General features: G+C 34.0%; 1 protein-coding gene across 7 annotated transcripts in view; it reads right to left on the bottom strand.

Moving 5' to 3' along the window:
* The window catches only part of FAM135A (family with sequence similarity 135 member A), a 119,304-nt gene that overhangs the window by 75,327 nt on the left and 16,471 nt on the right, over positions 1 to 27,506 (bottom strand). For all 7 annotated transcript variants that reach the window (XM_064486953.1, XM_031455915.2, XM_031455917.2 and 4 more), the window contains one exon: positions 14,834 to 14,913. In XM_064486953.1, the coding sequence (XP_064343023.1) occupies positions 14,834 to 14,913 (80 nt within the window). The remainder of the gene's footprint in view (positions 1 to 14,833; positions 14,914 to 27,506) is intronic.

Here is a 27,506-nt window from a genome sequence, read left to right as displayed (position 1 = left end):
CAATCTCCGAGGGAAAGTGTTCCCAAAAGGTAGTTCAGCTCCTGCTTCTGTTTCCTGTTCTTGAAAAACTCACTGAAATAGTTGTTATTCCTTCTTACACTTCTATATTGCGATTACCAAAGAGTCCTGGAAACAAGAAGACCCAAACATATGTGTATACTCAGTTCATTGTCTTGAACCTGAAACCCTCTCTGCTCTTTATTATTTATTAGATGATAACCTTATCCATGAGGTGAGGAACCACATAAATATTTTTTGCTGCTTTAATTTAGTAGTAATGATCATGTCTAGACACATACTAGGTACTCAACAAGTATTCATTAAATAAACTTATTATCATTTATTAAATGAGCTTTCATCTAACCTCTTAATTCAGTGCCCTGTTTCCCTGTTGAAATGACTCTATTTTCACTCAGCCTATCAGCCATCTGCTAACCCAATCATCAGGCCTACACTTTTAGAGACTTGTGACAGAGGCCTACAAATACTTCCATTAAATCAGGATAATTTAGATTTTATTCCTATCACTCTCTCTGCATTTCCATTTCCTGTGGCTAAACAGCTAGTATTGGTTCTCTTATTTACTCCATAAACAAGTGAGCCCTCATTCAATTACAATTTGCCTCTAAAGTATCAGGAACTAAGAGATATGAACATAAATAAGAACAGTGCCCTTGTTTTCAGAGGTCCTCGTCTAGTTTGGATAGAACCATTCAAGCAAACGATTGTGGTACAATGTGATAACCTCTTAATCCCCTATTTCAAGAGGCGAAAGCAAATGGCAGTGTAATTGTCACTATCTCTTAAGCCAGGTAGAGAGACAAGAAACGGCAGTGACAGAAGGAAGCTGGATATCCAGGGAAGGTAGAATGGAGCCTGGTCACGCCCGATGGACTCCAGTTTCACAACCTATGCAAAGTTTATTGCAAGAGCTCACTTTCGGGTGAGTTTTCTGTTCACAGTTGTTGAAATTATGCAGTTACTGACAACAGTAATAGATTAGTGACATAACAGAAATTGTCTCCAGCTACATATTTCTTTAAACTTCCCTCATTGTTATAAGCTCTTTAACAATGCTGGATGTTTGTTTGTATTAGAATTCCATTTCTGAACTGGAATAAAAATCTGTAAGATGATAAGAGGTGAAAGGGGTATGCAGAAAATGTGAGAATAACACGGCAGAGGAAACTTCTAACGGCCTCTGGGAGTTATGGCTTAACAAAGTAAATGATGAGGAGGGGAGAGTGTGCACAAAATACGAGGAACCCCTCAAGTTTGTTTCAGAGACTCCAGAGGGAGTATGGTGGGAAATAAAGTTAGATGTGTAGGATGGGGTCAAATCATGAAAAGTCTTAGCAATTCGGCAAAAAAATCACAGTCATTCCGGTGGCTCTCCAAGGCAGGCTCTGGGCAGCTGGTGGTTGGGCAAAGCTTAAGGGGACAGCTGAAAGGCGAGAAGGTGGGGTTCTGGCAGCATCTCAAAATATTTGAATCTTTATTACAAGTGGCCCATTAAACACTGCCCATGCAAAGCAACTGGGCCAACCCTTCCTTACTTTGATAACTAGCCCTTATTTCCAGGCTTCCTTTTCCTGATATTAATTGTTTAACGATGACTACCTGTACAAAAGCACTGGGTGGAGGGAGGTAGGAAGAAAAAGGCAATACATATACACACAAAGAATCTTATCCAGAATAGACGGCTTTAGAAAAACCCTGGTCAAATATAGATAGCTGGAAATTTCCTTTTGGTTCAATTGGGGTTGATTTCTTATTAATCTAAATGTTTACTTGTGAAGCTTTTATCAAAATGGAGAGAATATACTTTTTTTTTAGTAATAAGACTTTCCCCACATACAATTGCTTGAATTTTTGTGCAATTTCCCTCTCCTTTTCCCCATAAATAGCAGCCTTATAGAAGAACTAAATAAGAGTTTTTTTCCAAAAATGATGCTAAAATCAACAGTCACATGAAAGGATGCTCAACGAGACTAACCATCAGGGAAATGCAACTCAAAACCACAGTGGGCTATCACTTTACACCTGTTAGAATGGCTTTCATCAAAAAGAACACAAATAACAAATGTTGGCGAGGACGTGGGAAAAAGGGAACCCTCATACACTGTTGGTGGAAAGGTAAACTAGTCTGACCATTGTGGAAAACAGTATGAACTTTCCTCCAAAATTTAAAAATAGATCTGCCATACGATCTAGCAACTCCACTTCTGGGTATATACCCAAAGGCAATGAAAATGGGATTCTGAAGAGATAGATGCATTCCCATATATTCTGCAGCATTATTCACAACAGACAAGATATGGAAACAATCTCAATGCCCATCAACAGATGAATGGATAAAGAAGATGTGCTATGTATACACAATAGAATGTTATTCAGCCCCAAGAAAGGAGGATATCCTGAGACTTGTGGCAACATGGATGGATCTTGCGCACATTATGCTAAAGGAAGTAAGCTGGACAGAGAAAGACAAATACTGTAGGAGATCACTTACACGTGGAACCTAAAAAAAGTCAAAGTTGTAAAAAATAGAGAGTGATAAAATGGTGGTTACCACGAGTTGGAGAGAGGCAGATAAGACTGATGTAGCTTAAGGGTACAAACTTGCGATGAGTAGTAAATAAGACATAGAGATCTAATGCACAGTATAATGAATACAGACAGTAATATTGTACTGCAGTTACATAATGTGATAAATATTGCTACAAAAGCAATCACTGTACAATATATAAATGTACAAAGTAATGCACACAATGTTAAATTTCTACAATATTGAATTTATTCAATAAAAATTGCTTACTTTTAATAACCACTTATCATGTGTTTTGTTTTTTTTTTTAATCACGTCTAACTACTACCAGCTATCATTTATAGAGCACTTACCATGTGCCGGGGCTATGCTTTACATGTATTGTTACTAAACCTTTAGACAAGCTTATAGGGCAGGGACTAATCTATCCATTTAATAGACACTGAGGCTCTGATGACATAAATAATTTGTCCAGGAAGTAAATGCCACTGCTGTTTGCTCCAAACCCGTGCTTGGTCTTGTATGCCACACTGATAAGCGAGTTCAAACATATACATGCAGTCAACGCTTACACTTACCACGGAACACTGACACTAGCAGGGAAAAGCTGGGAAGAAAAGCCCCAAAGAAGGCTCAAGAAAGGGTAAAACCATGTCAACCTGCTGTCCTGCATAGAAGTAAGGACAAGTCTTAAAAACTAAGAAGGGAAAGGCATATAATGGCTTCCAGTCAACTTCTTTATGGACTGTCTCTCCTTAAATCAAGGTGGTTCTGAGGTTCTAGAGTTCACCTTATTTCAGTTTCTTAACATCTGGGGCAATATAAGGTAGAGAGGGAAGGCGGGGCAAAGGTACCCAAGATTTTCTGAACAACACACCAGACCTCTTCACCCAATTTTCTCATTTACTTTTCAAAACCATACTGTAAGACAGGGATTATTTCCATTTCACTGATTAGGAAACGCTCAGAGAAACTGAATAATTTGCTTAAGACCATACAGCTAGTAAAAGGCAGAACAAGACTTGAGACTACTTATGTCTAACTTCAAATACTCTATAAATATTAAGCTAGTTTTATAAGAACAGAAATGGGAGCCCAGGTACCGAGATTTCCTTCATAAGTAATAAAGTCAAAGATCTTTTGTGAGGTCTCTTCCTTTCTTTGGTTTCCCCTTCTTACCCTTGGTCATCCAAGTTCATACCTATCCAATAAATGGTTTTATAGATTAAAATTTTTTTTAATTTACTTGTTAACATGAGATGTTATCCTATGTGCTGAATTACTATGTTGCATAATAGAAATTATATAAACCATAGGAAAACAACAAATTAAGTTTCAGCTCTTTACAGCACTAAATGGTTCTCAAAGAGCATAGTAAATGAGTCAGCACCTGACTGTTTTGCATTCTTTTATTACTAGAAACCCAATAATAATACCTTGTATGTATATGGCCCTTTACAGTTTGCTATGAACTTTAACTTATTGTAAAGCAGGTTATACATTTCACAGATAAGAAACTGAAGCTCACAGAGGTTAAGTGAGTTTTCCAAGGTAAAAAAGAAGGAAGCTGGTATCCTAATTCCAAGTCACTACTTTGTTAACTACAAACAACAAAGTTGCATCGTTGAATGTACAGCCACCAAGATGCCTAAGATATACCTACATCTCTCTCTATATCACAAGTGACCCAGAGCAACACCAAAATGGTAACTAGATTTGCTTTTTATCTTACCAGAAACTTAAGATCCTCCTTCTTTATGTTGGACACTCATTTTCCTTTTTTATAAACTGTTTTTTCCCTCTGGTGTTACCATAAAAATGCAAATGCTGTTTACTTGTTTTCAACATTTGCAATAAACTCACAGACAAAACACAAAAGATTTAACTATAGTTACAAAACAGAATACAAATGTTAGCAATCTTAATAATATAAGACAAAGGACACAGCTAACAGGTTGGGAGGTAGAGGAAAAGAAAATGTGAAAAAGACGTAAGATTGTGTATATCCTTACTTTACAAAATGAGGGGTCTGTCAGATTTGCTGAAATAGGAAATAAAGCTTTAACTATATTATTTGAAGCTAGAGTAATGATCAAAGAGAGATGTGGGAAAAATGATATCTCCTTTGAAAAAGTAGGGGGAGAAGGAGGGAGGAAGTAGTGTGAGATAAATTCTCATTTATTGTAACAGTTAAATGTCTCTGTAGAGGAAACCAGTATGACTACGGAAAGAGTTAAAAGTGGATGGACCCAGAGAATGAGTTATGGTTTTCACTACCAGTCTTTCTGGACTTACAGATCTTTTAACTATTTGCCTGTATTATTTGCATAAAATATTTTTTTCAGAGAAAAGGGATGGATGGATATTAAAAAGCAAACAAAACAATGAATGTTTCTTTTTAAAAAGTACTATCACTATTAGAAGGGAATTGTTATTTTAACTTTTTATCAAAAGTGTACACAGTCCTCTAACATTTCAAACTGGGGGCGGCTTCCCAGAACGAGTAAAGACTTCTCTGTTGTAGAAATCTCTGAATGCATTATTATTATTCAATTTTCAACAGCCCTATAAATTCTCATTGTCTTTCATTACTGATTTTATTGCAGATGACAGCTATGTCCTGACTCAAACCTCTCACTGTCAGTATAATCTCATGCTGGAAATAATTTAAATGTGTTGCAGTAAGCTTTAATACCATCTAATTCCCAACCCATCTAAACTGCCCTACTGCAACTCACAGACAAAATCATTTTCTCTTCTTCCTTAAAGTTTTCCAGAAACTTCCTTAAAGTTTTCCAACCTTAAAATTCCACAAGGTATAGGAATTATGGTAAAATATAGTGAATGAAAAAGGTCTTGAGTTCTAAGTACCCATCAAAATTAGAAAAAAAATCAGGTATATAATAAAAAGTATACAGAATATCCAAGCCCTTGGAAGAAAAAGTGAACTGTTAAGGAACAGAAGTGAAAAAAGACTTAACATAGAGCATAAAGAAAATTACCTTAGATAAAGATACTTAAGTTATCAAGAATGACTCTAGAAATCACTGTTACACATTTATTAAAACAGTTATACACAGGTGTACTTTCTAGATGCAGAAGACGTTTGGAAAGATACCTTTCCCTAACCAATTTACTAAAATTAAAAAGATAGACACTCCAGAAAATCTTAAATTCTGTTTCAAAATGAAACAAATCTTTTGGGGGAGGAAGGACATGAAAAGAGAAAAGAATCAATACCTTAAAGACTGGAGTAAAGTGGCTGCCTTTCTTTGCTCTTTGTTTTTCAGATTGCTGGTGAGGAAACTCACCCGGACATGAGGACACTATACCTGTGAGCCTAATAAGTCAGCACACTCCATCAACAATTATTCTCTGTAATTTTCGTATGAACTTAAACATTTAAAATGATGAGGCTATTCTGTGGTACACTGGCAAGAAACACAATGAGGATACCAGATTTACATAATCATAGAGGGTTCACAGGATGATTCAGAGGCTGGCAAATACGACAGACACACAAAAGGCAATCATGTTGGGGATGCTATCAGGCAGAAAAAGCGGCATGTCTCATAATTCATTCAGGATCACTTCATTTGTAAAAGTCTGTAGATATCTTTCTGTACCATAAACAAGAAAAACAAGATATTTTAAAGTAGAAAAATAATGAAAAAGATCTTGAGTAGTCATATTAGGGACTGCATTTCAAACATGACAGATAAAAGTTTGTTATTTAAAAAAGAAGTGAGAAGAAAGTATGACATAAATTAAAAATATACACATAAATAATGTTCTCACTACAAGCTAAAACTACATGTCATGGAAATCTGTTCTTTTCCAAACCCAGTCTTCTCTTTTAAAGACAGGTGTCTGCTGTCACTGAATAGAAAAAAAGAATGAAAAGAAATGAGGATAGTTTAAGAGACCTCTGCATGACAGCAAGCCACACTAATATTTGCATTATAGGCATCCCAGAAGGAGGAGAGAGACAGAAAGAGTCGGAGAAAAATATCCAAAGAGATAATAGCTGAAAATTTCCCTAATCTGGGAAAGGAAACAGTCACCCAAGTCCAGGAAGCAGAGTCCCAAACAAGATTAACCCAAAGAGGACCACAACAAGGTACACCGTAATAAAAATGACAAAATTTAAAGATAAAGAGGGAATAATAAAAGCAGCAGGGGAAAAGCAACAAGTTACATACAAGGGAGCTCCCATAAGATGTCCGCTGATTTTTCAGCAGAAACTCTGCAGGCCAGATGGGAGTGGAATGATATATTTAAAATAATGAAATGGAAAAGCCTACAGTAAGGATACTCTACCCAGCAAGGCTCTCTTTCAGATTGGATGGAGAGTTCAAAAGCTTCACAAACAAACAAAAGCTGAAAGAATTCAGCACCACCAAACCAGCTTTACAACAGATACTAAAGGAACTTTTCAAGGTGGAAAAGAAAAGGCCACAACTAGAAACAAGAAAATTACAAAATGAAAAAGCTCACTGGTAAGGACAAACATATAGTTAAGGGTAGGAAATTATCCAAACACAAAGCTAGTAGGGTAGTTAAAAAGACAAAAGTAGTAAAATCATCTGCATTCACAATAAGCAGTTAAGGGCTACACAAAACAATTAGATGTAAAATATGATATTAAAACCAGTAATTGTGAGGGGAGAAGAGTTCAAATGCTGGGTATTTAAAATGCATTTGAAATTAAGAGATCAACAACTTAAAATAATCATGCTATGCAAAAACTTCATGGTAACTGCAAACTAAAAATTTACAATAGATATACAAATGAAAAAGAAAAAGAACCCAAATATAACACTAAAGACCATCATCAAATTACAAGAGAAGAGAACAAAAGAAGAAAAGGAGAAAAAAAGACCTACAAAAACAAATCCAAAACAATTAACAAAATGACAATAAGAAAACACATATCGATAATTACCTTAAATGTAAACTGACTAAATGCTCCAACCAAAAGATATAAACTGGTTGAATGGATACAAAAAGAAGACCTGTATACATGCTGCCTACAAGAGACTCACACATACAGACTGAAAGTGAGGGGATGGAGAAAGGTATTCCGTGCAGACGAAATTCAAAAGAAAGCTGGACTAGCAATACTTATTACATTAGACAAAATCGACTTTAAGATAGACTGTTACAAGAGATGAAAAAAGGACACTACATAATGATCAAAGGATCAATCCTAGAAGAAGATATAACAACTATAAATACATACGCACCCAACTTAGGAGCACCTCAATATATAAGGCAAATATTTACAGACATAAAAGGAGAAACTGACAGTAACACAATAATAAAGAAGAAAGTGGGGGACTTTAACACCCCACTTACATCAATGGACAGATCAGACAGAAAATCAATAAGGGAACACTGGCCTTAAATGACTCATTAGACCAAATGGACTTAACCGATATTTATAGAGCATTCCATTGGAAAGCAGCAGAATACACATTCCTCTCAAATGCACATGGAACATTGTCCAGGACAGATCACATGTTGGGCCACACACACACAAAAAGCCTCTGTAAACTTAAGAAAATTAAAATCATATCAAGCATCTTTTTCCGACCACAACACTATGAGACAAGAAATCAACTACAAGAAAAAAACTGCAAAAAAATACAAACACATGGAGGCTAAACAACATGCTAGTAAACAACCAATTGATCACTGATGACATCAAATAAAAATTTTAAAAAATACCTAGAGACAAATGAAAATCAAAACATGACATCCAAAACCTATGGGATGTAGCAAAAGCAGTTCTAAGAGGAAAGTTTATAGTGACACAAGCTTACCTCAGGAAACAAGAAAAATCTCAAATAAACAACTTAACCTTACTCCTAAAGCAACCTCCAAGAGAAAGAAGAACAAACAAAACTAAAAGTTACTGAACAATAAGAAATCATAAAGATCAGAGTAGAAATAAATGAAATAGAGACTAAAAAAAAAATACAAAAGATTAATGAAACTAAAAGCTGATTCTCTGAAAGAATAAAATTGATAAACCTTTAGCCAGACTCATCAAGAAAAAAGGGAGAGAGTCCAAATCAATAAAATCAAAAATGAAAAAGAAGACATTACAAATGACACCACAGAAATACAAAGGATAAGAGGCTACCACAAGCAACTATACGCCAATAAAATGGACAATCTAGAAGAAATGGACAAATTCCTAGAAAGGTACAACTTCCCAAGACTGAACCAGGAAGAAATTGAAAATACGAACAGACCAATTACCAGTACTTAAATTAAATTAGTAATATAAAAACTCCCCCAAAAACAAAAGTCCAGGATCAGATGGCTTCACCAGTGAATTCTATCAAACATTTAGAGTTAATACCTATCCTTCTGAAACTATTCCAAAAAATTACAGAAGATGGGACACTTCCAAACTCATCCTATGAGGATACCAAAATCAGATAAACATACCACACAAAAAAGGAAAATTACAGGCCAATATCACTGATGAACACAGATGTAAAAATTCTCAACAAAACACTAAAAAACTGAATCCAACAATGCATTAAAAGGATCATACACCATGATTAAGTGGCATTTATCCCTGGGATGCAGGGATTTTTTCAATATCCACAAATCAATCAATGTGATACACCACATTAACCAATTGAAGAATTTAAACCATATACTCACCTCAATAAATGCAGAAAAAGCTTTTTATAAAGTTCAACATCCATTTATGATAAAAACTCTCCAGAAAGTGGGCATAGATAGAACATACCTCAACATAATAAAGGCCATATATGACAAACCCACAACTAACATCACACTCAAAGCTGAAAGCATTCCCTCTAAGATCAGGAACAAGACAAGAATGCCTCTCACCATTTTTATTCAACATAGTTTTGGAAATTCTAACCACAGCAATCAGAGAAGAAAAACAAATAAAAGGAACCCAAAATGAAAAGGAAGAAGTAAAACTGTCACTGTTTACAGATGACATGATACTATACACAGAAAGTCCTAAAGACACCACCAGAAAACTACTAGAGCTCATTAATGAATTTGGTATAAGTTGCAGGATAAAAGATTAATAAACAGAAATCTGTTGTATTTCTATGGATTAACAACAAAGTATCAGAGGAATAAAGGAAACAATCCCATTTACTACTGCATCAAAAAGAATAAAATACCTAGGAATAAATATACCTAAGGAGGAAAAAAACATGTACTCTGAATCTGTAAGATGCTAATGAAAGAAACTGAAGATGACACAAACAGATGGAAAGATACACTGTGTTCTTAGACTGAAGAATTAATATTGTTAAAATCACCATACTCCTCAAGGCAATCTACAGATTCAATGGAATCCCTATCAAATTACCAGTGTTATTTTTCACAGAACTAGAACAAAAATTTTTTAAATTTCTATGCAAACACAAAAGACCCTGAATAGCCAGAACAATCTTGAGAAAGAAGAATGGAGCTGGAGGAATCATGCTCCCTGACTTCATACTATACTATAAAGCTACAGTAATCAAAACAGTATGGTACTGGCACCCAGACACATGGATCAATGGAAAGGATAGAAAGTCCAGAAATAAACCCACATACCTATTGTCAATAAATCTATGACAAAGGAGGCAAGAATATACAATGGAGAAAAGACAGTCTCTTCAATAAGTGGTGCTGGGAAAACTGAACAGCTACATGTAAAAGAAAGAAATTAGAGCATTCTCTAACACCATGTACAAAAATAAACTCAAAATGGATTAAAAACCTAAATGTAAGACCAGATATTATAACATGGAAAACATGGGCAGAGGACTCTTTAACATAAATTGCAGCACTACTCTTTGGATCCACCTCCTAGAGTAATGGAAGCAAAAGCAAAAATAAACAAAGGGGACCTAATTAACCTTAAAATCTTTTGCATAGCAAAGGAAGCCACTGACAAAATGAAAAGACAACCTGACAAAGGCTTAATTTCCAAAATATACAAACACCTCATACAGCTCAGTAACAAAAAACAAACAAACAAAAAGCCCCACCCAAACAACCCAATCAAAAAATGGATGGACCTAGAGATTATCCTACTAAGTGAATTAAGTCAATCAGAGAAAGACAAGTATCATATGATATCCATTATAAGTGGAATCTATAAAAATGATACAAATGAACTTATTTATAAAATAGAAAGAGGCTCACAGACATAGAAAACAAAGTTATGGTTACCAAAGGGGAAAGGGAGGGAGGGATAAATTAGGAATTTGGGATAAACAAATATACACTACTAAATACAAAATAGATAAACAAGAAGATTCTACTGTATAGTACAGAGAACTATATTCAACATTTAAAATAACCGATGATTATTTAGAAAATTATTCAGATTCAGAAAAGAATCTGAAAAAAGAATAAATATATGCATATATGTATAACTGAAACACTTTGCTGTACACCTGAAACTTGTATACAACACTGTAAATCAACTATACTTGAATTTAAAAAAATAAATGTATAATAAAAATACATACCAAAAAAGACTGATGTCTGCCATAAACAATTTATTTTTAAAAGATACTTCCTTTCCAAAACTAGTAAACAACCAGATCATTAACGTGTAAGGTGAATTATACACAACATTTAAAGAAGAATTAATACCAATTCTTCTCAAACTCTTTCAAAAACTGATTAAGAAGAAATATTTCCAAACTCATTTTACAAGGCCAGCATTACCCTCATACAGAAGCCAGACAAATACACTATAAGAAAAGAAAATTATAGGCCAACAGCTCTGATGAACATAGATGCAAAAATCCTCAACAAAATACCAAAACCAAACCAAATTCAAGAGCACATTAAAAGGATCACACACTATGATGAAACTGAATGTATCCCTGGGATGCAAAGACGGTTTGACATATACAACTCAACAAATGTGATATACCACATTAGCAAAATGAAGATAAATGAAAGGCAATAGGAAGGATAAAAATCATATAATCATCTTAACAGATGCAGAAAAATAATTTGATAAAATCAAACATATTTTCCTGATAAAAACTCTCCGTAAATTAGGCACAGAAGGAAAGTACTTCAACATAAAATAGGACATTTACAACTCACAACTAATATCACCATTAGTAGTGAAAAGTTGAAAGCTTTCCTCTCAAGTCAGGAGAAAGATAAGGATGCCCACTCTTACCACTTCTGTTCAACATAGTACTGGAAGTCCTAGCCACAACAAATGGGCAATAAAAAGAAATTAAAGGCATCCCAATAGGAAAGGAAGGAGTAAAATGATCTCTGTGTACAGATGACATGACCTTAAATATAGAAAACCCTAAAATCTCCACCAAAAAGCTGTTAGAACTAATCAATGAATTTAGTAAAGTTACAGGACACAAAATGAACATACAAAAATCAGTTGCACTTCTATACACTAACAGTGAACTATTTGAAAGAGAAATAAAGAAAAAAATTCCATTTACAGTGGCATCAAAAACAATAAAATACTTAGGAATAAATTTAACCAAAGGAGATGAAAGACCTATACACTGAAAACTGTACGGCACTGAGGAAAGAAACTGAAGATTCAAACAAACGGAAAGATACCTGTTTTCTTAGAATGGAAGAATTAATAAATGGCCACACTAACGACCCCAAACAATCTACAGATTCAATATAGTCTCTATCAAAATTCCAATGGCATTTTTTATAGAAATAGGAAAACTTACCCTAAAATTTGTACAAGACCACAAAAGACTGGAATAGCCAGAGCAATCTTAATAACAAAAGAACAAAGCTGGACACATCACACTTCTTGATTTCAAACTATATTGCAAGGCTTTAGTAATCAAAACAGAATAGTGTTGGCATAAAAATACGCACGTATATCAATGAAGCAAAGATGAGAGCCCAGAAGTCAGCCCACACACATGTGGTCAACTAATATCTCACAAGACACCGAGAACACATAATGGGGAAGAGACTGTCTCTTCAATAAGTGGTCTTGGGAAAACTGGATTTCTACACGCAAAAGAATGAAACTGGAACCCTATTTTATGTCACTTACAAAAATTAACTTAAAATGGATTAGACTTAAATTTAAGACCTGAAAATACAAAGCTCATAGGAGAAAACACAGGGGAAAAGCTCCTTGACATTGATCTTGGCACTGGTAATTTAGATTTGACACAAGAACAAAGGCAAAAATAAACAAGAGGGACTACATCAAGCTTAAAAGCTTATGCATAGCAGAGGACACCATTAACAAAAGAAAGAGCTAACTATTGAATAGGAGAAAATATTTGCAAATCATATATCTGATAGAGCTTAATATCCAAAATACATAAAGAACTGTACAACTCAATAGCAAATAAACAAATAATCTGATTTTAAAAATGGGTAGAGGAACTGAGTAGATATTTTTGCAAAGAAGACATACAAATGGCCAATACGTACATGAAACAGTGCTCAACATCACTCATCTTGAGGGAAATGTAAATCAAAATCACAAAGAGATCACTTCATACCTGTTAGAATGCCTGTTATCAAAAATTTGGTGAAGATGTGGAGAAAAGGGAACCCTTGTGCACTGTTGGTGGGCATGTAAATTGGCACAGCTTTTCAATGAAGCGTTATTCACAATAGCCCAGACACATTAATAACCCAAGTGTCTGTCAGTGTGTGAATGGATAAAGAAAATGTGATGTATATATAGAAAATGGAATATCATCATAAGTGAAACAAGTTAGAGAAAGACAAACACTGGATGGTATCACTTACATGTGGAAACAAAACAAAACAGAAAAGTAAATTTTGCAGAAATAGAGAGTAGAATGGTGGATGCCCGGGGCTGGCAGGGTGGGAGAAACGAGGAGATGTAAGTCAAAGGGTACAAACTTTTCATTACAAGAAAAATAAGTTCTGAGGATCTAATGCACAGCACAATGACTATAGCTAGTAATAAAGTATTGTATACCTGAAATTTGATAAAAATAAATCTTAAGCTTTCTTTACCTCCCACCCTCACGCACATGAACTATGTGAGGTGACGGCTGCGCTAATGAATCCTGACCACGGCAATTATTTCACACTGCACGTGTGTAACAAAGCACATACGTATACGTGTTGTACGTTGTATATATATATGACAAAGCACACTGTACACTTTAAATATATATAATTTATTTGTCAATTATTGTTCAATAAAGCTGAAAAAAATATATAGATAAAAAGGAAGTCCAGGGAAAAAAGTCTTTCTGCTTTTTTCAACTGGCAACTTCAGGAGACACAATAGAGTCAGACAGTTAGTACAATAGATTAAGTAAGTTCAAAATGGGAGTAACCATCTTCTTATAATATTAATTGTTTTAACCTTTGTGTTTCCTAGAAAGTAGACTTACAACAGGCCTACTGACAATAAATACGTACTTTATCATGTACATCAGGCCAAAAGGAAAACTTATTTTTCCTTTTTCAAAGAAAGAATGTACATGTTTTTGGTTGTAAGCAATAGGCCCCTATGAGCAGTTTGACAGTCTTTGGAGAAAGAAAATTCTCCATTACGTACAAATCATTAAAACTGAACATTAACCAGCATTTTAGTATCCATAGCATGCTAAGGAAGATAATCCTTAACACTTCAAATTCTCAGAATATATTTTTAAATTTCAAAAATGAACTGAATTATGTTCAACATAGCTTTAATGTTAGGTGTATTTTACTATCTTATGATGCTTTGAAAACCAGTAATTCATGTTAGAAATATATGATAACTCTCTAGAATGTTTCTTTAACCATTTCATTTCTAACTGCACAAAATAGAACAGAGTATACTGTATCAGGGAAGCTGCAAAAATGCCCAGTGATTATGTCAGGGCCAACGTTTTGGCTCAAACACTTTAATGCTCATGTCTCTCCTTAGAATACGAGTAAATAAAAAAAGCTGCTATAACATATCTATTTTATACCTTCTGGCTCTTTGTTTTCTAATTAGAGTAGTTAAATAGAAAAAAAAGTGATTGAAAAAATATTCTCAAAAGGCACACTATAAAACTTTATCACAAAACACCTTTGTGATCATGTATCAAACTATGTGTCCATAATTCATCCATTCTGTACTTTTTACTGAGGCCTCAAATATATTTCTTATAAGAAGCATTGTAGTGATGCTCTTTGGCATCTTATATTTGTCATTAAAAAATTAAAATGGCTATGAAAAGTCATTACTGGTCATTATAATATTGTTTCAGATCTTTTTTTAAAAGTTGAAAATATTCCTTGGCTTACCTGTTACACGTAACAAACTAGCTTCTACTCTGTGGGGAACTCTTGGTGGAATTTTCATAGATGCACGAATCTGGTAAAAACTACAGCAAAAGAGACAAAGAAGTCACTTAAAAACATATTTTAAAAACATGCGATGCCTCAATTTTTATATATCTACACATATTAAAATAATAAAGTTGGTCTGCTTATATAATATTTACTACTAATATCTAATAATATCTACCCCTAATATTTACTCCTGGTGGAAAACATGTATCCGATGCACAGATGAAGTATTAGCATGGAACAAAACCCAAAGGGAAAAGCCATGAATAAGATGAATGAGAGAAAGAGATGAAACAGATACGGTATTTCTTACTATAAATGAGAGAATGTCATAGCAACCACAGAGTTACTATGGCATCTAAGAGTTTCACTGCTTAATTTGGTTTATTGATTTTTTTCTTTTAAAGATACCAAAGATAAATTATTCTTAAGCACAATTTTGAGAAAACACAGGACTAATAATAAATGCTTTTTAAAAATTGGTTTCCTACTATAAATGATAAAATAAAGATACGTATTTGGTTTAAAGAATTCAGTACTTTTTCAAGGTCAGAGCTATTTGCTTATGCACTTGCTTATTCCACAAGATTAAAATATATTAAAATCTACCAGTCATTAATAGTAACAGTTTAAATAGAAAAAAATGATGAGGTAAAAGCATTACATATGCAGGTATATATACATCCTTCATTATGTACTCAAACTTGTAATGATGTTAAAACACACTCTCTGCACGCACACACAGAGGGTTATGATAAGCTGAATCAAGATTATAAATCAGGGATGAGTTTAGATGTACACTGGGGAGTTGAATATTTAACATTTATTTTTCTTTAATAATTTCATAGATGGTAGTTTAACTTAAGTTTGTAAATAACACAAAGAGTAAAACACATAAATATATTTATTACTATTATTTCTAGGAAGGTGTGGGCTTGGAGGGAACGTAGGGTCAGATGACAAAGCCAGAATTAAAGAAGAGTGAATGAAAGGGTAGTCAGTTAAACTTAGGACCTTTGAAAACACAACTGGCCTCAAAGGGACATGGCAAAACCCCACAGAGACAGATGTTGAGTTGAGATTAAGATGAGGTCACCTTAGAAACATGAGATGACTAAGAGCAAAAATCAGGGTGGAAACAGCAGGAGCCTTGGAACCAAAGGAGGGCAAAGTTTCTATTTTAATTAAAGACTAAAATATTGCTATTTTAAAATATTCAGGTATGCAGTAAGAGCTTAAGAACAAACAACTGATAAGACACTCCATTTTAAACTTCTTAAGCACAAGAACTGTGTCTTGTTTATAAGTGTATACCCACAGCCCTAATGTAATGATTTGCACACAAAAATTCAGAGACATTTAAAAAAAACTCTACATGTACTGTACACTGTTAGAGTATCTTACTTTAAATTCCCTGAATTTAAATATGTATGTACACATACACATTTATACACACACACAAACCATTAATCCATTACGTACTGAGGACCCACCTATGTGTCAGCCCCTGGGCTGAGTACTAGAGATACAGGGAAAACAAACCACTGAAGAAATACATATGTTATTTTAAACAATGTTCACTTTTCATTTATAAAAGCAGTCTATTATTACCGTAAATACATTTTTTAAATTAAAATTAATGGTACTTTAAAGGTATAAATCTTCAAAAATGAACAAAATTTTCAAGTGTGCATATGTTAACATTTTAAAAATCAAATATCAAATGAGAGATACAATTGCAAAAGAAAGGATAAAATATTTCATTTCTAAGAGATGTGGTGGGGTAGGTTATTCAGAAATAACTTCTTGCTAAAACAACAACTAAAACTGCCAAAGAAAGTATAAAAATACAACTTTATAAAATAACTGAAGAGCTGACAAAATAGTGTGGAATTACCAAACCAAATCATAGTCAGGGAGGCAATGCAGTGAAGCTGCTTTGTCCTGAGGGTACCTGCTGACCAATTCTGACAAACTTTACTTTGGTTTTAAAAGCCTGGTTTATATTCCTAGTATATAAAAAGCAGCTAAAAACTGAGAAGAAAAAGACCACTTAAATTTAAAAAATGAAAATAAAGATGCTAATAAACAGGTCACAAAAAAAATGCAAATTCTCTTAAATAGATGAAAAAAATGTTCAACCTTACTTATAATTAAAAAACTACAAATTAAGACTATAATGACATATCCTTTCTCACTCACCACACTGACAGAAATTCAACAGTTTGACCAAATCCTCCATGGGTGATGCTATGGGCAGAAAGGAATCCTGTACAGCTGGTGAGAATGTAAAATGATGCAACCCCACATGGAGGGGGACTTGGCAGTAAAGAGCAAAAACACATGTATATTTACTCTTTGACCTGGCATCCCACTTATAAGACTATTTAAGACACTGTAGCAAAAACATTAAACGAGGTAGCATAAGGCTATTCATTGCAGCTTTAGTTACAAAAGGAAAAATTGAAACAAAACGCCAAATGTCCACCAATAAGGGATTGGCTGAATAAACTATGGTACAACTATATAATGCATGGAACCACGCTGTTATAACTGTGAGATATCTCTATATACTGCAAAAGAGTGACCTCGAATTTACATTTAAACCAACAAAAGCAAGTGTAGAATATGTATACTATGCTACCTTTGTATAGGAAGAAAAGATATGACTATATATATTTTTGCCTTTTAAAAAAGTAATAAAAAGGAAAGACATACACAAAACTAATAAAAAAATAAAATGGCTACCCACAAGACTTGGGGGGGTGGTTCAAGAGAAGGGACAGTGATGAAAACTAGGTTCTCTTTCAATATACTCTACTTCAGAGTTCTGATTTTGGAACCATAAACTTTTTATATAGTAACAAAATAAATTAAAATTTTAAAAAATCTCTAAACCACCTGAAAACAACTGAATTTAATGTGCGTCTACTTAACTGCAATTTCACAGAGAATTCCTTCAAGTGATCTTTCAAACACAGTACTTTAAGGGCCTATTTCTCATAGGATTATCCTAACAATAAAAGGGAACCACAAAGAGGTTTTAAACAACATTTACAGACTTGGTGATGATGTTGCTACTAACATTTTGAAATTATCTTAGACACACCTGCACACACATGAATAAAGTAAGTAATTATGTTATTAGGAACCAAGATTTTCAGTGAAAGTGAAGATACACAAATATGAAATAAAGAAGCAAAAATCCTTCTAATTTAAAATGAGAATAGAAAACGAGTAAAAATTTATGATGCATTTTTCTCAAAAAAAAAAGTATTTTCTAGTTGTATTAATTGAAAAGGCCTGGAAGCAATGACTCATTAAAAATGTGTAACTTTAACCCATGTATCATGATCCATAAACACTATTTCCCACCAAAAGGAACTAAGAGCCCCTTGGTTGACTGAAATCTAAAGCAGGGAACAGAGTGTAGAGCAGCAGGTCACGGTAGAAAACAAGGAAGCTAACAAACACTGCCTGGATCACCCCAAGAGAAGTTCATAACAATCAACCCAAAGGGCTCCCCGTGAACATGGAAAAGAGTAACGATGCAATATTATCATCAAATATGTTAAAAATCCATGAGTTCATATTGGCACAGGCATAACTCACTTTGCCGCACTTTATTATGAGATGTTTTCTACAAATTGAAGGTTTATAGCAACCCTGTATCAAGCAAGTCCATTGGTGCCATTTTTTCAGTATTTGCTCACTTCGTGCCTCAGTGTCACATTTTGGTAATTCTCACAGTATCTCAAGCTTTTTCATCACTATTATATTTGTTATGATCTGTGATCAGTGATCTTTGACAGTACTATTGTTCTGGGGCACCACAAACCACACTCAGATAAGAGGGCTGAACTTAATAAACTTTGTGCGTTCTGAGTGATCCACCAACCAACTGCTCCCCCAATCTCTCTCCCTCTTCTTGGATCTCCCTATTCCCTGAGACACAATATTGAAATTAGGTCAACTAATGATGCTCCAAAGTGTTCGAGTGAAAGGAAGAGTTGGTTATTTCTCACTTTAAGTGAAAAGCTAGAAACGATTAAGCTTAGCAAGGAAGGCATGTTGAAAGCCAACAGGCAGAAAACTTGGCTTCTTGTGCCAAACAATTAGCTAAGTTGTGAATGCAAAGGAAAAGTTTTTGAAATTAAAAGTAGTGCTCTAGGGATCACATGAATGATAAGAAAAGAGAAATAGCCTTATTGCTAATACGGAGAAAGTTTTAGTGGTCTGGATAGAAGATCAAACCAGCCACAACATTCCCTTAAGCCAAAATCTAATCCACAGACAGGCCCTAACTCTACCATTTGGAAAATCCTAGGGCCCTTAAGAATGATGTCAAATCTACTGTCTATGCTCTATAAATGGAGCAAAGCCTAGATGACACATATCTATTCACAACATGGTTTATTGAATATTTTAAGCCCCACTGCTGAGATCTACTGCTCAGCAAAAGAATTTCTTTCAAAATACTGCTCATTGTCCCCCAGGAGCTCTAAGGAGATGGACAAGATCAATGTTGTGCCTGCCACCACAACATCCATTCTGTAGCACACATATCAAGGAGTAATATCCACTTTCAAGTCCTATTTAAGAAACACATTTCATAAGAATATAGCTTCACTATAGATAGTGATTCTTCTGATCGATCTGTGCAAAGTCAAAAGAAAACCTTCCGGAAAGGATTCACCATTCAAGATGCCATTAAAAACATTCATGATTCATGGAAAGAAGTCCAAACATCAGCATTAAAAGGAGTTCAGAAGAGGTTGAATCCAACTCTCATGGGTGACTTGGAGGGTTCAAGACTTCAGTGGAGGAAGTAACTGAAGATGTGGTGGAAATAGCAAGAGAATTAGGATTAGAAGTGGAGCCTGAAGATGGGACTGAATTGCTATAAATTCATGATAAAACTTTAATGGATGAGGAATTGCTTCTCATGGATGAGCAAAGAAAGTGGCTTCTTGAGATGGAATCTACTGCTGGTGACGATGCTGTGAAGATTATTGAAATGACAACAAAGGATTTAGAATATTAAACTTAGTTTGTAAAGCAGTAGCAGGGTTTGAGAGGAATGACTCCAATTTTGAAAGAAGTTCTACTGTGTATAAAACGCTATCGAACAGCAGGGCATGCTACAGAGAAATGGTTCCTGAAAGGAAGAATCAATCAATGAGACAAACTTCATTGTCTTATTTTGTCATAGTACCACCCCAACCTTCAGCAACCATCATCCCGATCAGTCAGCAGGCATCAACAAGGAGGCAAGACTCTCCATCAGCCAAAAGATTACAACTCACTGAAGGATCACTGGTTAGCAGTTTTTAGCAATAAAGTAGTTTTTAATTCAGGTACATTGTTTTTTTGACACAATTCTACTGCATATTTAATAGACTGCAGTATAGTATAAACATAACTTATACATGCTCTGGGAAAACAAAAACTTCCCTTGAACTTGTTTATTGTGATATTCACTTTATTGCGATGGTCTGTAGCTAAACTCACAGTATCTCCAAGATATGCCCGCACTGAATAGAAACTTACTATATTTGAAAGGTGCTAGGGCAACAACACAAAATTCTGAAAACCAATAAATACGGAGAAAGAATAAAACATCTGCCATGTCTGTCCTGTACAAACTGTATTTCAGAGTAACAAGTTAATGAGGCAAAATTCTTCTTCAGAGAATTATAGCTAATAAATATATGCAGAAGGAAAAATAGAATTAGAATGTCACCACTTTGTAAGCCCTAGTAAAATAAAATAATGACTGGATAAAAGTTACCAATAGGTACCATCGATCAAGTGATGGGGAACTTTATAGTGGATATATCAGGTTGAAACTACCTGAGTCAATCTTATCAAAAGAGACAGACATTTTATGTCCCCATATAATGCAACAGGAAGGACACAGCATCACTTATGAAGGATTCTTCTCCAAAATTCTATCAAAATTTAATGAAGCCTGTGGATCAAACTAGATAAATTTTTAAAAAATCTAAGAGACATAATACTCAAACACAACCTGTAAACTTTGGGGGGATACGGATTCAAACAAATAAATTATAAGGACACATTTATAAGATGATTGAAGAAATGAGAACACTAGCTATTATTGGTAGCCAAGAAATTATTTTAAAATTTTCTTTAATGGCCATAATGGTTTTGCAGATATGTTTAAAAGCAAAAGTCTTCTTGTATTAGAGACAGTGAAGAAAGATTGCAGGTAGGGGGGTGGTGAGAGATAAAATAGGAAAGGAAAAACTTTGATAATTGTTGGCTAGATGGTAGGTATATGTGTGTTTACTATACTTTCATACGTTTTAAACTTTTCCTTAAAAAAACAAAAAGTAGTCCTAGATGGGTATTTCCCTAAGGGCCAGACACAAGAAAAGGAAAATTCCTTCTCAAAGAATAAACTTGAAGATCTTGATAGAAATCAGAACATGGGGCGGGGGGGGGGGGGGGTGGAGAGAAGAGATGCAAGGGAGAAAAAAGAAAAGGGTACATAGAAAGTACAAAATATAAAATAATGGATGTAAACACAAATATATCAGCAATTACATTAAATGTAAATAGACTAAATACTCCAGTTAAAAGACAGGGTGCTCTAGAGTATGAAAAAGATAAATCCCATCGTATGCTGTTTACAACAGACAAATCTAAAATACAAAGACTGAGAAAGGCTGCAAATAAAAGAATAGTAAAAGGTAAATTTTCAAATGTTAACAAAAAGTTGATGCCACAAAATTAGTATCAGACAAAACAGAGTTTAAAGAGCATTATTAGCATATAAAAAAGGTCTTTTCATAAAGATAAAAGCTTCAGTTCACAAAATAATTATTTTCAATGTAGGCATCTGCTCTCAAAACATGGGATATGCCTGTTATAAACAGAAAATTATTGGATTTAAAAACTGAAAGTTTGCCTTTAAACAGGAAAACTCAAAACTACTTGAGTTTTATGGTCCAGTAATTTTAAATGTTTGTACTTACCATTTTATTCTCTATTGTTTTTGATGTTCCTTACTTTCTCCATTCTTTCATTTGCTATGCTGTGTTTTTCACAATAACCATATATAATCTCTAATTCCATTTGAAAGCAAATATGTTTTTCAAAAACATTAGTATCTGGTGTAAGTATTTATAAAAAGGCATTTTTAAAAAATTTTGCTTTTTATTTGTATTAGATGTGGAACTTAACAAATACTTCCTCCACCATTATCTTCCGTTTCTATATTTTATTTAAAAATCTGGAGAAATAAATCAACTCACTAATCTGTTTGAAATGGACAGTTTAAAAACCTCTTAGATTTAATTCTGTAAATATGACTTATTGCTATAATTTAAATAAGTTTCAAAGCCAATCTTCTGTTTCAACTTCCTTAATTTTGAGTTCTAAATTTTTGCTCCTCTCCTGTTGTTCAAGAACATATCACAAATAATTTACTCAAAGAATAAATAAAGAGTATATTTTCTGAGACTCTGTGTTTTTTTACAATCTCTTCCTACTGCTACAAAACACGGACTACTTGGGTCACTACATCTTTCATGCAAAGCTCTGAAGATGCTGTTGCATTACTGTAGGATAGTAAGCAATTTTAAGAAAAAAGTTTGACAGTAGATTTTTATTTCCTTTCAGGTAAAATCTTTTAAAACTGGATACTTAGAGAATTCTTTAATTTTTGAAATGCAAACTTTTTACCCTAATATGTTAACTTTTAAAATCCATTCTTTAATTTTGTCAAGAAAACAACAAGCTTACTTACTGTCTCAAAAAGTCTTCATGAAAATCAGGAAATATTTATTCTTATTGTTTATTATTTAGCTGAATTTACTGGTTACCTCTTTGAGAACATCTTATTTATAGATGGAACTCTAATAAAACTCATGCAGATAGCCCCTGGGTGAATTATCTGACCCATTAGCAAATTCATCCTTATGCAAACTGTTCCACAAGCTACGTATTTGCATTAATGTGGAAAAATATTATTGTATACTTTGTTAACAAGTACACAAATTCATAAGTTTCATGTTTCTCTTTCCACTGGTGTTTGCACCACATTTAAGTCATGTCATTTATGCTTTAATTTCACATAGACACTTCTATAATAACAATTTTCCTTTACTGGAAAGATTTTCTTCTCCTTAATCAACAACATTAGTATTAAACTATTTTTTCTGTTTTCTATAGATTTTTTCTCACAGTTCCCAATTTGATAATCTTCTATTTACTTATACTTCAAACCTTCGATAAGTGTGTTCAAGGCCAGTACTGGCTAATTGTTGGGATTCCCATGACCATCCGCGCCACCATGGAATGTTATACTCCATCATAGTGACCTTCAAAGGACGCAGACACCCTTTCTCACACAGGCCACAAATTGCAGACCAAGACCATGGCATTGATTAAAAAAAATGAGGTAGGGCACAACAATGAGAGAAATCTTTGTGGTCTAACAATTGATGTAAATTGTTGTGAGAAAACTAACTCTTCTGACTACAGAGAGTGGCTGAGAAACTGATGAACTTCTTAGAGAGCATCCTCAGTTCTTATACCTTACTGAAGAAACAGACAATGTTAGACAGTTTTGAAGGCCTTAAAGAAAACTTGCAGTGGTTTTTTCTGTGCCAGTCAGCACCACTTAATCAGAAGTCCTCAACTTATGAACTTTATACAACATATACATGACATTATAGACAAGGGATCAGGTTTTCCAAGGTTGTAATCAATGTCAACAATCTAAAATTTCAGCATGAAATTTTCTGACTCTTTTTTAATTGAAGTATAGTCAGGTTTTTTTTAATTAAAGTATAGTCAGTTTACAATGTTGTGTTAATTTCTGTTGTACAGCATAGTGATTCAGATTTATCTATATCTATATATAGATATACACATACACACATTCCTTTTCCTATTCTTTTCCATTATAGGTTACTACAAGGTACTGAATATAGTTCCCTGTGCTATACAGTAGGACCTTGCTGTTTATGTTTATCTATTTTATATATAGTAGTTAGTATCTGCAAATCGCAAACTCCTGATTTATCCCGGCTGATAGTCATTTTTAATCAAACTGTAAACTTCCCATGAGGGTAAGAACCTCAGAATCATAAACAGAAGTGATTTAAGATTATTTTGTTCAGAGCTTTTAAAAACTGTCATATGAACCCAGTTTCTAGGGTTCTACAGGCCTTTCCCAAGAGGATTTAAGCCCCACAGTTTTGTGATGTTACTGAAATTTAAGAAAATAATTTCTCAATCCATATCCTTGCTCTTCTTTATTTCCAAATCACAATATATTTTTCAACCTGCAGCAGTACATCTCATGACAAGGAAATAGTGCTAGTACATGACTAGGAAAAGCAGTTGCAGCTACAGGTATGTTTAATTAAACTGTATTATGGTAACGTACACATGAAATAAATGAAAAAGAACAAAGTATTACTATCATCAGTTTCAACTTCCATCCTTGCAACATTCCCGTTATTACCCGTTTTATCATCAGCAATATGCTGGATTACTGACTGCCCCAAACATATCTGGAAACAAATCAAACTGTGATAACATTTGACGTACTTTTTTACTAAAGAATATTAAAACATATAACACTTTGTCAAAGTTCCCATATTTTCTAAATATTTGGAAACACCTAACCCTAGTCCATTTATTTCCTTCTGAAATGGATTAAACTCAACCCCATTCTAGAAGCCATTCACTAATATTCTAAAGCTGCATTCCTTAGACTGTGGTGCACACACCGGTCTATCTCTGTGTGATGTTACAATTCTCCAGTAAAATGAAGCAAATCAAGTCTATCTCAGAGCACATTATTTTAACTAGCTTTTTTCTTTTTTCATAGCAAGACTTTCTCACTGAAGAAAGCAGTGCATTAATTTACATTCTGGCAAAAGTGCCTCACCTCTTCTTGAATTAGTAACAAACTACATGCAGATGAAGTACTCTGAACAGCAATATCCTAAAGAATTTCAGAAAAAGATGTTCTAATAATTTTGCAATGGTCTCCAAAGAGAAGAAATTTCCCCTCCAGTTTAATACCTAACAAATTGCCACAGCTTCAGTGTAATCCCATTCTCTTATCCTTTATGCAGTTGAGAACAGTTGTTTAAATAGCCTTTTTCCCCTATATATTTAAAAGGCAATTATTTCCTCCCCCTTTGGAGCCCTCTTGACAAATGAATTTTGAATAGTCTTCTGAGAAGTTCACCATCTTGCAATCATGTACTTCTAATATAATAAAACACACAACGTAAGTTATATTAAGTTCCTATATGGCACATTTATAAGACATACATCCACACACCATTTAAGAATATCAAATTTATGATCAATGCTTTAGGGTCTTGATTTTATTTTCAGAGTATACAAATCACCATATTAGAAAAAGATAAATAGATAAAAATGAAAATAAAACTAGTTTTTCTTTAGATTGTTAGTATCTGGGCTTTTGTTTACCATTAAGGAAAAACAGTATAATTACAGTAAGAACAAATCTACTCAGATGTAACATGTTCTCTCTCTTCTGTACCTGCGAAAAGTTTAGGCTCTGTCTAATCAGTTCTTTATCATGTAACAACAGTGGTGGCAAAACTAAACACTCCAAATGTCTGGAAGAGCTGGAAAAGGACCACTGTTTAACACACAAGAAATGTTTCCTCATATTCCATTTCCAGTTAATTCTTATTATTCTAGTGTTATTCAGTAATACAACTATTGATGTTATTTTTTAAACATGGAAGTAAAACACTGCACAGGACTGCAAACATATCTCGTTTTATTTCACTTCATTCTACTGCACCTCCCAGATAATGTATTTTTTGCAAACAAAGTTTGTGGCAACCCTATGCTGAGCAAGTCTATCAGTGCCATTTTCCCAATAGCATTTGCTCACTTTGTGTCTCTGTGTTACATTTTGGTAATTTCTGCAATATTTCAAATGTTTTCATTATTGTTATATTTGTTACAGTGATCTGTGATCAGTGATCTTTGATGTTACTATTGTAAAAAAAATTATAATTCGCTGAAAGCTCAGATGATGATCAGCATTTTTTAAGCATCAAAATATTTTTAATTAAGGTAAGTATCTTGTGTTTTAGACATAATGCTACTGCACACTTAACAGACTACTAAATATAACTTTTATATGCACTGAGCAACCAAAAACTTCATGTGACTCTATTGGGGTATTCACTTTATTGCAGAGGTCTGGAACAGAACCTGCAGTATCTCCAAAGGTATGCCTGTATTTAGTTACTCGAATTTTTGTTTCTCATCTCAGTCTCCTAAGCAGTCATTTCCTATACCAGAAAAAAAAAAGTTGGAAAAGATATTTATCTCCTAATATTTAAATATAAACATAGGTAAATGGATTTATCTGTTTATCTATCAAAGCTGACAGGTATTCAACATAACAGGCAAACACAAGCTCTAAGTTAACTGGCTTAAATGGCAAAGTAAGGACCCAATAAGAAACATAAAGAAAAGATTTAAAGGGTAGGAACTGATAAATCAGAATAAAGAATAAATTATATCCTTGAAAATATTTTTACAAATAAACAAGTCAAGCATTAGATCCAAAAATAATGAGCCTCTAATTATTAGATTCTTGAAAGATCAGTAGTAACATAACAATATTCTTCAAAAGTCCTCAATGGATGTGGAAACCAGATTGTAGGATAATAAAAAATTAATGGAAGTGGCAATTACGCATGCTATGTTTATGACAGCTGACAATAAAATGGGACAATAGTTCACTTAGCCCTTATCTCTAGTTCCAAACTCCAACCATTCTTGAATTATGCCCACTTCAATATCTTACCTCAAACTCAACACGTCAAAATGAACCAGTCATGAGCCCTACACTATGAGCCCCTTCAACCTCATCACCTATCTCAGGAGTGCTAACATTGCCCAAGTCACTGTATTTAAAACATTGGCATTATCTTTTAAATTTATTAAAAATTCCAAATTTGCAAAAAGTAGCACAGTGAACCCATATCCCACTGCCCATTTTCATCAATTAAAAAGGCTTTGCCATATTCCATTCACCTGTAATTTTTTCTTTGCTATTTCAAAGCAATTCTAGACATCATGTAAATTCGTACCTCTACCTGCATATTTTTTAATGCCTTTTCTGTCTCAGTATCATCCTCTACATGGAATCATTAAATCCCATTCATTAAATCCTATTCTTTATTCCCCCAAATGCCTCATAGCAACCAATAACAGAAAACAAAACATATAAAAGTGTGTGGTAGACTGACTTTGAAAATGTCCTCAATTTTTTAACCCATCCCCATATCCACATCTCTTGCAATGTGACTACCATTAAGAGGTGGGACACCATTCCCTATCCCTTGAATCTGGGCTGGCCTTATGACGTGTTTTGGGCAATGCAATGCAATGCAACAGAGATGACCATGTGCTAGTTCCAAGCCAAGGCCTTAAAAGCTCTTCTTGTATAGTTTCTTTCTCTCCGACCCCTGCCTCCTCCATTAGAATACCTGGAGGGTGAGAGATCATAAAACAGACCTGAGTGCACCCAGGTGAGGCCATTCTGCATCAGCAAGCAAGCTGCCAGCTGACTAAATTCATGAGTGAG

The sequence above is a fragment of the Camelus dromedarius genome, chromosome 6 (genome assembly GCF_036321535.1).
Source record: "Camelus dromedarius isolate mCamDro1 chromosome 6, mCamDro1.pat, whole genome shotgun sequence".
Taxonomy (NCBI): domain Eukaryota; kingdom Metazoa; phylum Chordata; class Mammalia; order Artiodactyla; family Camelidae; genus Camelus; species Camelus dromedarius.
This window is presented reverse-complemented; position numbering and strand designations above follow the sequence as displayed.